We start from the raw sequence: 12,596 nt of genomic DNA on the forward strand, positions 1-12,596 counted from the left end.
TATAAATAAATAAACAACACAGTTAATATCAAAGTGTGTGTGTGTTAGTTACCGTGATAGATGTCCTGTAGAGAACCTCCTCCACAGTACTCCATACTGATCCATAACTTGTCTCTCCTGCACATACACAAAAAAACACCTCATACAACACACATTTATCTCTGTTCTCACATACGACACTTCATCTCAAAACACACAAACACGTGTACGCTGCAAATGCAAAACACAGTCAAATGGAACTTATCAACAACATGCACTTTGATAACAACCATAACTAAACACTGCAGACGCACACTTACCGGAGATAACTTCCAAAATAGGCAACGATGTTGGAGTGTTTACAGTCTTTCATCATTATAATCTCCTGCTGGACGACAGCAAAGTCCTCACCTGCAGGGACGACATGTGTCACACACACACACACACACACACACACACACACACACACACACACACACACACACACACACACACACACACACACACACACACACACACACACACACACACACACACACACACACACACACACACACACACACACACACACACACACACACACACAAATTATCATAATAAAGTCATAATCTGGTATCTTTAGGCTTGATGTGGTTATTATTTATAAAGCCACAGAACAGAGGCATGGATTTGTATTCAATTAGGTTTAGGTTTAGATTTAGGTTAGGCATGTAGTTGTGGTGGTTAAGGTAAGTGTCTTTATTTGTGTGTCAATGAGTGTCCTCACTAAGAGAGAAGCACAAGTATGTGTTAGTGAGTCTAAACGATGGTGGGCAGACTCGTGGCAGCCGGTTCCAAAGGATGAAGAGCTGCCGAGCGGGTTTCAACATATTTTCCTTTTTTTAAATCCCACATTTAAAGATGTTAATTATTTGCTAGCAGCTAGAGGGAAGTTCCATGCTTCCTGGGACCTACACTGTTGTGTTTGTTTTCTTTTCATTAGTAATATGATCAGGAACAGAGGATGGAAAACAGACGAAGGGACGGAGAGTTAAGTGATCGAAGGAAAAGTCTCTATAAGTGTAGGATGGTGAGAAAAGAGCCTGATGAAGGAAAAAGGCCGAACGGAAAAAGAGATGAGAGGAGGGAGAAAACCAGACGACCACAGAAAAGAGATGAGAACACTCACCCGGTTCCAGTTTGATGACTTTGATAGCAGCCAGCTCCCCTGTGTTTACATTGCGAGCCTGAAGGGGGGGGCAGAGGAGAGAAAGGGAGTGAGTCTCTCTTTCTTGTCAAAGTTATTCATGACACTTCAACATAGAGCCATGATATGAGTTACCCTTTTAAAACCTACATCTGCCCTCGGTGGAGAGGCAGAAACAATGACCTGGACCAGTGACATCACAACAGGACGTCATCTGGCAGTGACTTGTTCCAGCCAATCAGATACAAGCTGGTCCACATTCACACTCATTCTGTTTACCTGACAATCATCATAAAGGGGAATAACATGTAGTTCAGTGTTTGGAGCCCTGCAGTGAAGCAGGAGCTGTGACTTCTATGAGGACTTGTCTGGATGACTCCATCCCATCTGGAACTGTTCTATAGATCTGTTCTACTACAGTAAATACAAATGTGCCTCATCCGCTCTCTTATCAGCTGATGCATTTCTGTTGCTATCAAATACAGAATCTGAAATAGAAAATAAAAATGCACAAGTTCTGACCATGAGAAACTTTTATAATATACTGGCCGATGTATTTGAGGCCTATTGGAATTTTTAAAACTCTGCATCATCCTCTCTATCACCGGGGCTGTTGTATTTTGTTATGAGTCCCAATGTCTCTGATGAAATGTTATTTCTGTTTGACTGCTGAAGGCGGTTTCGTCTCATTTCATGTCCTCACAAGCCAGACGTGACAAACACAACCAGAAAACTAAACGTTACACAACATGTTGTTGGCAGACGGTTTAGTAAAATCAAAAACAGTCGAATTCATTCACAACATATCAAACGTCAGATAAGGAGGTGACACAGGAATCAGAATGTATGGAGCAAAGCAGGAAATCAACAGTTTTCCTTTATTCCTGAAAAGACGACATTTGTGTAAAAGTGTGTCTTTGTGATGCAGAGGCTGGATTTCTATTAATAGTGGACTGTGTTTACTTTTAGCAGCAGCGGTGCATGTCGGGGGGGGCGCGAATTGAATTCTATATGAAACGAACATGAATAAAACACGACATGGTTTTCAGAGGAGGTTCGAACGGCTCAGTACTGCACGGCCAAGAAGTATGACTGTGTGACATTACATCAGTCAGTGTGAGAAAATGAGAATGAGAGTGTGTCACAAGGAGAGAGAGAAACAGAGAGAGGGGGAGAGAGGGAGAGAGAGAGAGAAACAGAGACAGAGAGACAGAGATAGAGAGATAGAGAGACAGAGAGACAGAGAGACAGAGAGACAGAGAGACAGAGAGATAGAGAAAGAGGGAGACAGAGAAGCTTTTTCAAGTTAACTGATAAACTGGAGATTTTCCGCCCCAGAGGCAAAGCAGGAGCTTCAACATCATTTGAGTTTCTACCACAGTAGTAGTTTGGTTTCACTCCCTCTAGTCGGACAGCCCCCCCCCCCGATCCTGGCCGTGGCCTTGCTCCCATATTTACACAACTCGCTTACAGACATGTTATCTGGTCAGTTCATTCATCAAAGCTTTATCACTGGAGAACTTTTCCATTTTCAAAATCGTATATCGATTTTCATAGAGAGCGTTTCGATTCTCATTTGTTTTATGCTATTAGAGTTAAACACAGAACTAAATTACTTATATTGAGTAAATAAACAAGTGTCTTCAACAGTTTCTAATGAGGCTACTTTAATGAATTCCAGAAAATGACTCTAGATGATAAGATATTAAAGAAATCTCTCCGAGCATTTCCCCTTCATTACCAGGACAGTATGTGTGAGAGAGAGAGAGAGAGAGAGAGAGAGAGAGAGAGAGAGAGAGAGAGAGAGAGAGAGAGAGAGAGAGAGAGAGGGTCACTGAGCAAAGAGCCCGGTCGGAGCTGAACCTGTCCCGCTGAAGGACTCAAGCCTCTGAAAGACGAGGACACGAGAGACGCTTCGACGTAGAAATGATTCAGGATCAGTTCAGCGATGCATTATGTGCCAACTGAACTGCAGAGTCAGCAAAAGGAGTGACCACCATTAAAGAGAAGGAAGAAAGTGGCAGAGACCGACTTCCAAAACAAGAAGGGAGAGGACTGTCAACACAACACCACCCCCCCGTAAAACTCAGGGACAGCTACATGAAAAACACACTATATAGATAGAGTTTCCTCTCAAGTGAAGACGAGCAGAGGCAGAGGACGAAGGACAGAGACACCAGGCCCCTCCAAAACAAAGCCATGACGGGGGGGACGAGATACAAAGAGATGCAAAGAGAGGAGAGGACGAGCGAGGCAGGGACAGTGCGTCTTCAGTCAGCAGACCAGAGATGACTCATCGAGCTCAGAGACGATGTTACTGGTTACAGCACACAGCCCGACTTGACTGACTGCTTGTTGGGCCTGACTGGTTGAAGCATACCATCTGCTGTAACTGGGGGGGGGGGGGGGGGGGGGGGGCTGCTGCACTGAAGTGCCCTGGAGCAACAGCCTGGATTCCTCTCTGAAAACCATTACCTAGGCAGGCAAATGCTTTCATGCACATTAAAAAGTCATAACTGAAAGACGGGCATGAGAAGACCAGTGGAACCAGCACAGTAACAAGGGACCCTGTGCTCACGTGGGCCAATCAGAGACCACTACGAGGACTTTACATAAACTTCACCTCGCTCACCACAAGTGACACATTCTCAGTAATAGTCTAAATGATGAGTTAAGTAAGACTCTTCCCTGAGGCCTAAGTAACAGTGTAAATATGACCTTGACAGCATGGACGATCACTCAATAGGTCGTCAGGGCCCAAGAGGTCAGAGGTCCAGAGCCTCTCTGTGAAGGGACTGTTGAACTTTCTCATAGGGAGGTCAATCCGATGACTACAGGTCGACACAAAACAACCACAGAGACACAAAACCACAACACAGATATACAGCACGACCACCAAGAGACACAAAACAACTCAGAAAGGTTAACAACAACAATCACAACTAGGAGAAGTGTTTGCAGTTGAAATACTGTAAAATCAATTCAATCCACGTTTTCCTTCACTTTCACACGTCTGTGCCAAAGGGCCTGAGGTCTGAAAACCACGAACTGATTAACAGTGTTTGACACTCAGCAGAACTTATGAAATTTGACATAACAACAAAAGTGGTCAATTAATAAAGAAATGTACACAAAGTGAGAAACTGTGGGGGAGGAGTTGCTTCAGTGAACAGTGCTGGTGAAGAGCCGAGGTAATGGAGAAACTTAGCTGACATTAACACCTCCATCAGGCAGTGTGTGTGTGTGTGTGTGTGTGTGTGTGTGTGTGTGTGTGTGTGTGTGTGTGTGTGTGTGTGGCACTCAGCATATGGTCAGCTCAGTGGAGGATCAGTGTGGCATTTCACTCTCTACTCTCTCTGACCATGAAAACAAACAGGAGTGACCTCAGCATATAATCATCATCCCACTCAGCTGCAGTTGCTCAGGAACGATTCACAACTGAACCAATAGAGAAATAAATACATACGTGAATAAGTGTGATTTCATTTTAGCATGTTTTCCATTTTATTTCATTCAAAGTGAATTGTTGTTGTTGTTGTTTTCATAGCAGCTCTGACTTGTATGATTTACAGTTAATCCAACTGACAACAGTCAGTGATGAGCTAACTCACATGAGGTCAGAGGTCATGTTAGTGTGGTGGTCGTACTGGTGATGGTCATACTGGTGAGGGTCCTACTGGTGATGTGAGTCAGCAAATACCACCAGATTATGTTAACATTTACTGGACTGATTTGAATTTGAGTACTCTATAATTCAACTTAATTTGACTTTATCATACAGAGTAAATTTAATGATATTGAAAGAGCGCCTTTGTATTTGTATAAATTAGAATAAGGGCGGGTGCTGCTCTCTCCACCCATCACTGTAAAATAGATTAATATCCCTTTGAATAATATCATGTATGGAAAGTACCTGTTAATTAAAGATGCAAAACAATGAGTTTTAAGTTAAGAAATCTTGAATCTCTCCTTCATTCACCTCACAATAGGTTTGTCCCAGTAAGTTCCAGCACTGAACCAACACACCCCCCCCCACCAAGTGTGCCAGTGGTGGCTGACCTCCACAAGTACTTTGCAAAGGTCGACTCAAAATGAAGCACATGTGGTGTGGCTGTGGTGAGAGTGGGTGTGAAGGCGTCGCCCGGGGCCTCGACTCCACAGAGCTCGGCTGTTCACTGCTTCTCATGAGATTGTTCCAGGAGATCTGAGGTTTCAAACAGGTGACTTTCCAGACACAGCCACACTCCTCTGACCTTTCAGAGCAGAGCATTGAACCACGACCAGTTTCTGACTTAACAAGAGAATGAAGCTTTTCCGATTGGGCTCTAGAAGCAAACTGCCCCCCCCACAGCCTGATGAGTTCACATGCTGCCGACTCTTCATCAGATCAGGGCAGGGAACTCTCTCTTCTTTAATTCATCATCTTATCAATCCTTTGTAGGAAGCGAGGGATCAACACTTGCTCTCTATCACAGCGTGGAACCTAAACACATCCTGTAACTGTTAGAACTGAGTTGAACGAGCAGGATTCAATGTGTTTCAGTGAGAACGGTGAAGACACTGCTCACAGCTGAACCATTACAGAGCAGCAGAACCAGTGGAATGACCCATATCTTAAAGGTATCTGGTTAAAGTGTGGGAACAGATTGTGTTGAGTTTACGTTTGAATGTCAGCATAACGCAAACAAGTTTAAAATATGAACAGGTGCATATTAAAAAGGTATTAATGTGACCGAGAGCTTTAATGTTCCCTGTTAAAAGAGTAAATCATTTGTTAGATGAGGTGAGTGAGGTGATTGACAGCAGCAGCTTCTGTAACCTAGGAGTGTTAAACCTGCTGAGCAGACGCACAATGCTGTAAATATGTGTGTGTGTGTGTTTTATGTGTCTGTGTGTGTCTGCGGGCGAAGGCCACAGACTCCTTCACACCATTATTTCTTTTGTGTTGACCCAGCATGCAGAGGACACACATACCAGCACCGTCTGTCCAGGAGACTTTTTCCAAAGCAACATCATATTGCACATGTTTTGTTAATTGTATTTCGTACGTGAGCAAATACAAGCGACAGGATGTGGACCAGCTTTATTAACATGGTGCTTTAAATAGCTGCTCACACCCTGGCTCTAAATAATGTGACCCACTCTGCACCGGTCATGTGTTGACATTGTTAAACACACTAAGTGCTCAGAGCAGGAGATAAACAAGTCGGCTAGGACATTAAATTCAGACTAATGAACATTAAATATTCAAAATTAACTGCGACATGATCTGACACATTTAGAGCTAAATTAAAAACAGAAAACTGTTCTGCACTTTTAAAAAGTAATAGTGTTGAGTATTCTTTTGTTATGTTAACAGAAACCTACACGATGAGAGCCGTGTGACTGGATGTAGAGTGGCTTCAGAAGTTTGTTTTCACTGGTACTTCTGGTTTTGTCCCATGCCAGTACAGTGTGTCACTAACTACTGTGTAACTAGGCAAGTTATCAATATGTCACTGCACCAAAGGAACACACACAAAACCCCGCACAGCACATTACTTGTACTTGTCAGACAGGAGCCCTGAGTGCCAGGACCAGGACCAGGACTAAATGTCCCCTCTTGAGTCCAGGCCAGTGAGGATCTCTGGATCCTGACTACAGGCCGAGGTCTGCGTGTCCACCTCGGACAGACAAACAACTGGAAGACCAGCGACGAAAACAGGATGATTGTGGGTCCGCAGATTCTACTGCCACTGCACCGCCATCTGTCCGTGTGTGTGTTTGTGTGTGACGATGCAATCATCTGGTTTTGTGTGTGTGTTGTGCCGCAGCGCTCTGCTCCATCGTCTTCCTCTGCTGGAGCATGTGGGAAACAATAGGGCATGAACACACACACACACACACACACACAATCACACAGGGAGGAAGTGAGGATTCGTGCATTCCTGGACCATGGCTGCCCAGCTGCCCCCCCCCCCCCCCCCCCACCACACACAGGTCTCACCAGAGGAAACAATTACCATCACTAAGTGTCCTACTGTAAAGAATCATTAGAAACTAATAGATTATTATTATAAAAACACGTTGACCACGATCTGCTGTCGATGGTCTTCATCCTCACCTTCATGTTTGTCTTGGTATCAAACCCAAACTCACAAGAGTATCATCCTCTTCAAAAGTGAGACAGCTAACATGTTGATGCTGTGTCAGGAGATTCTAACATGAAACTCATCCAACACATTCGGCCAAATGTGCCGTCTGATCACGATATCTGTATTAATGTTGATCACAAGCCTCCAGCAGCCGGGTCAGCTCGGGGATATTTGGACGTCTGTGATGTTAAACTGATTACACAAAGAAAAGACACAAAGGGAAGGGTGGCAGTATTTGCCCCTGACGTAAAGTCCAGAAATACCCCGCTGCCTGGAGTGTTTCAAGAGGACACAACAAGGCCACTGGTATTGATTTGTCATGAACTGATCTCTGTCCCCAGGGAGGACAGTCGTCTTCCTCTGCCGCCTCGATCCGAGGACACAAGCACTGTCAACTCGACAAAGCAAGCAAATTACTGTGTGCTGGTAAAACAGAGGTATGTCAACGTTAGAAAATATTTATTACTGTTAGTTGTTAAGTGGTCAGAAGATGAAGGACAAAAGGACTAATGTATATAAAAGCAATAAATGGATTGGAACCCACATTCCGCAGAGGGCTCCGACCCGGCAGTGGACAGGAGGTCACAGTGAGATCCTGAGGACCAGGGAAACCCTCCGAGAGGACTCGTTGTACAGTTTGTACTAAACCCACTTGTACTGGAAAAGAGCGTAAGGAAGAATTGGCAGACACTGGAGGGGGGGTGCACTGTGCAGCCACACCTGCACAAATATGACCTTCATGGAAGAGTCACCACAAGAAATCCTTTCCTGCTACATCAGCACAAAAACCAGGACATTTGCAAAGCAGCAGTGAAACAAGCCCGTCCAGTCGACTGCTGAGGTTAAAGGAGAACGACTGGGCTCCGACCAACAAGAGAAGGTTTGAGGGGAAGCAGGTGCATCGGTTCCTGTGAAGCACGGAGGTGAATGGACCAGGTGGTGGTGTGGGGAACATTCACCAGTAGAAGAGCTTCTTGAAACTAACAGTCCCCCAAACTACTCATCAGTGAACATCTGTGGACAGACCTCAGGTGCTTGTAAGACGGGCCAAACATCTCATTGACCTAAAAGCCTTTTTCAAGGTAGAGAGTGTAGAAGTACAAGAGTAACCTCAGCTACTGCAGTTTTTACAGTTACACCCATGGAGCAGGTTTCCAGAGTGATAAATTGAGCCAATACTTTGTGTTTTATGTCTTGTGGCAAACCCTGACAAAGCAGGACTGGAAAAGAAAGAGTGCTGCAGCTTCCCCGCTCCGCCAAGAGAAAGTGACAAATCAATACAAATCGTATCTTCAGCGCCGGGGGGGGGGGGGGGGACTTCTCTGCAGACGGTTTGGTTTAAATCACACAGACGAGTCCGATGGTAAACATGAGCGTCTGTGTGTTTTGTCATTGTGCTACAGCTACGGTGAGAGGAAGAGTGAAGTGAAGCATCACTGGGTTCTGTCAAGGAAAGTTGTTTTTCTTTCTAATATTAAATCACATGTGTAGTTGGTGTTCTGTCAAATAATCCTGGAGGAGACACTTGGAAACCGGTTTTATATTTGTCTTCATTTGAGTTGAAAATAACAATAAATAATAATATTAGTTATATATTGCACAGCCCTAGATGCTCACTCTTCTGTTACCCCCTCCACCACCTGTGGGGTGTTTGTCCAAATCAACCCTGGAGCTGCTGGAGACCTTCATTAGTCTGAGTTTAGACCTGAACTTGTGACGCTCCTGAACGACCTCGTGAAAAGGTATTTCACTGCTCGGGAAACATTCCTGCTGGAAATCACTAAATAACTCAATGGACCAGTTGATGGAGATTATCAGCGTTTGCTCTTGGCAGCATGAAATCATATCAGCAGCTCTTTCACAAAAACCCAAAGATATCATGTTGACGCCCTCTTAGGAGGATTAAACCTGTGTTCCTGGAATCCAGAGGCCTGTCGCACCTCCAGCCAATCCACCTCCTCCAGAGTGGAACCCGTGCAGCACACAGAGGCAGGCCCACAAACACAAAACAAGCTCCCTGAGTTCACACTTTGTTTCCTGCTCACACATTCCTGTACGAGCCACAGACTTTCACACAGCGGTGGAACCAAATATAGGCATCATTGAGGTTTAAAAAGTGCCCTGGTCCTCAGAGGCACATCCTTTAATCCAGAGGTCACAGGTTTGAGCCCCTCCAGTGTCCTTCAGACAAACTCTCTTTACTGTGTGAACATCGGTTACATCATCATTTCATCTACAGTTCTTCAGCCTGTGTCAATGGGTGCCTGTGCTATACCTGTTATAACTCTGTTGTGTTTATGTTACACGAGTTGTGTGCGTTGCAACAGTTAATAAGAGCCCCGGTGATCAGCTGCACACTGTGACAGAGCGAGCAGGCGCTCACACTCGGAGCTGCTGACCTCAGATCTGTCGTCTCAACCAGGCAAGATACTGAACCAGAATTAGAAACAAACACGGCATATATGGAAAAAAGACACAAAATGCAGAAACAATGACAAACGGGGTCGTATGTGGAAAGTTAGTTTGGAAACTTATTGCAGCAATGTGTTCAAGAATCATCTCCGCTCTTTAGGATCTTTCAAATCCCTGTAATTACCACAAAGAGTCTGGAGGTTAACCAAACATCATCTAGTCCCATTTAAGGGTTTAATGAATCTCCACAGTGCGAAAATCTCTCTACGTGTGTGTGTGTGTGTGTGTGTGTGTGTGTGTGTGTGTGTGTGTGTGTGTGTGTGTGTGTGTGGGTGTGCGTGTGTGTGTGTGTGTGTCTCTCTCTGCAAATTAAATTCCACAACAGGGTGATTGCTACACAAACAGCCACAGAGCAAAGAGGGAGGATGTGTAACTCACTTAACCCGACTGATACACACAGAGAGCTGGTGTGATGAGGATAAAATGTCTCAATCATGATCCAGAAAGAAAAATCACTTTAATATTCCAATAAGTGTTTGTTTATCAAACTTCTGCTTCTCCTGAACTTAACATACTTGATGTATTTTTCAACCATATGGTTCTTAAATGATATTAAGTGGGACCCGAGCAGCCGGAATCCTGCAGCATCACTCCACAGCTTTCTGCAATATTATGAATATTACATGAGACAAAGTAGAAAGTCCAGCTTGGGGAGGTGTCGGTCGGACGTCAGGGAGAAGGCAGATCTACGCGTGTCCCAATCTGAAACCAGGACTTCAGAGCATACCAGTTCAAACAGGTGAGTGGGCCACTGGTGTTATGGAGCAGCAACAAAGAAGTGGAGCGTGAACCAGAGCTAGAATCTCATCAATCAAAGTCACACAAGTAAAACAGTGACGTGTATCGTATGTTAGACTTCTGATTCAAACAGTGGACTAGTGTCGCTAATCATAACACGTTTATTAGAACATAAAACCATCTTCACCTCCATACAGAGCTTCACCTCCACCGGAGAACTTACGCTCTCACGACTATCTGTGTCTTGGTGAGAAGGATAACGTAAAAACTACTCGACAAGTCCCCACAGAACTTGGTGGAAGGATGTGGGGGGGGTCAGGACAGAGAATAATTCATGAAAATAATGATCACCCCTAACGAGGTGAAGGGTAATTTCTGCAAAACGACACTTCACCACTAGGTGTCACTAAATCCTACACACTGAACCTTTAAAATACGTGCTTTTCAAAAGGTATAAGTACCACACTGAGCGTTACGCAAAGCCCAGGTATCGAAACTTCATCACAATAATAACAATAACAGTATGGAAGCACCTCTGATGATCGTGGGACCTAACTGTAGTGCTCGTGTTCTCCTGCAGGGGGACCTCACCTGTCTGTAACATGACATGACAGGACCCCAGCTGCCCCATGTGCACCTCCAGCTTCTTACTGGTGCTGGGACGTGACCAGCAGGAGGAGTGGAGCGGCTTGTTGTGGCTGTGGAGCCACTGGGAGCCGCTGGGAACCACTGGGAACCATAGGAAGCCACTGGGAGCCGCTGGGTTCCGCTGGGAGCCACTGGGTTCCGCTGGGAACCACTGGGAGCCACCGGGATCAGCCCGGGTCCCGGTCCCGGGCAGCTGTCAGTCCGCGTCCCGCACGCAGACAGGTTTAACGAGCCCCGCCGCAGCGGCTGCGTTTAACGGGATTACAGATAAACCCGCCATGTTGCCTCAGCTCGACTGACTCTGCTCGGGTCAGACATCTGCCCGCGACTCGATGCAAAAGCCCCGCTAGCTTCTCCGTGCTAAGCGCTGTCGGACGGCTAACGGCTAGACGTCCATTATCGGACACGTCTGCCTGAGGGAGCCCTTCCTCCTCGATGCTAACAGCGGCTCCTCATCGCAACGACAACAACACGATGCTAGCTGTGCACGCGCCTCACGATAACAACACGATGCTAGCCGTGCACGCGCGTCACTGACTGCTCTCTCTTTCATCACAGTCCTCTGACGCAGCAGACGTTGCGACCTGAAGGTTGACGCTAAAGCTAACGTTAGCTGTGCGTGTTTGTTGTGTGTGTGTTGTTGTATGTCTGCACCGCAGCAGTGTAACAGTTGGAACGTTTTGCTAACGCGTGAAATCACAACAACAGGCTCCAAACAGCAGAGCTGCCCGGGCTGCGTGTCCGACGATGGAACTCGTTCAGATTGCACACTGCATCAGGAAACGTCAACACGCATCAGTGTAGGAACGAGCGGACGGTGGTCCCAGTTCGAGTCCCCTCATGTCGTGTCAACACCCGCGGGACTCGAACTGTGAATCCGCCGCAACCGTCCCACCCGCCCTCCTCGGTGTCCGATCATGGAACCCCTCAGCGCAGCTCTTACCTTGTACACATCTCCGTATGTGCCGCTTCCGATCCGCTGGATCAGCTCGAAGTCCTCCTGCGGGTTCCGCCTCGACAGGTCCCCGCTGGAGTTCATCGTGTCCTCTGGAGACTGCGGCGCCGATCGCGCGCGTTGGACGAAGCCCGACGACGAAGGAGAAGCGGATCCGAGCGGAGAAACATACGCGACGTCAGAGGATCCCAGCCCGACTCCACTGTGGCTCCAACATGGCCGCCGCTGCGCAGGGAGGGTGCGCACTGGATCCGGGGCTGACACTTCAACTGATCCACTGTGTGTGTGTGCGTGTGTGTGGTAAAACTGCATTCAACATGAACAACAATAACATTAGTAAGATAAATTTATGATATTGATAACGTGTCACCTCTCTTAGACATTAAAGATTTAGTATCTGACAGTTTTTTGCAGCTACTAATGTAATTCACTGACGATGCTTTAAAGGTTCAGTGTGTAGGATTTAGTGACATCTAGTGGTGAA

The 12,596-nt window shown here is 46.0% G+C and overlaps 1 protein-coding gene across 2 annotated transcripts in view; it reads right to left on the reverse strand.

Annotated features, from left to right (window-relative positions):
* map4k3a (mitogen-activated protein kinase kinase kinase kinase 3a) overlaps positions 1 to 12,322 on the reverse strand; it is a 34,229-nt gene extending 21,907 nt beyond the window's left edge. For both annotated transcript variants that reach the window (XM_053435691.1, XM_053435690.1), the window contains exons 1-4: positions 12,101 to 12,322; positions 1,148 to 1,205; positions 300 to 390; positions 53 to 117 (exon numbers count right to left, since the gene is read on the reverse strand). In XM_053435691.1, the coding sequence (XP_053291666.1) occupies positions 53 to 117; positions 300 to 390; positions 1,148 to 1,205; positions 12,101 to 12,196 (310 nt within the window). In that variant the 5' untranslated portion in view covers positions 12,197 to 12,322. The remainder of the gene's footprint in view (positions 1 to 52; positions 118 to 299; positions 391 to 1,147; positions 1,206 to 12,100) is intronic.
* Between the last annotated feature and the right edge of the window lie 274 nt (positions 12,323 to 12,596).

The sequence above is a fragment of the Pleuronectes platessa genome, chromosome 12 (assembly GCF_947347685.1).
Source record: "Pleuronectes platessa chromosome 12, fPlePla1.1, whole genome shotgun sequence".
Taxonomy (NCBI): domain Eukaryota; kingdom Metazoa; phylum Chordata; class Actinopteri; order Pleuronectiformes; family Pleuronectidae; genus Pleuronectes; species Pleuronectes platessa.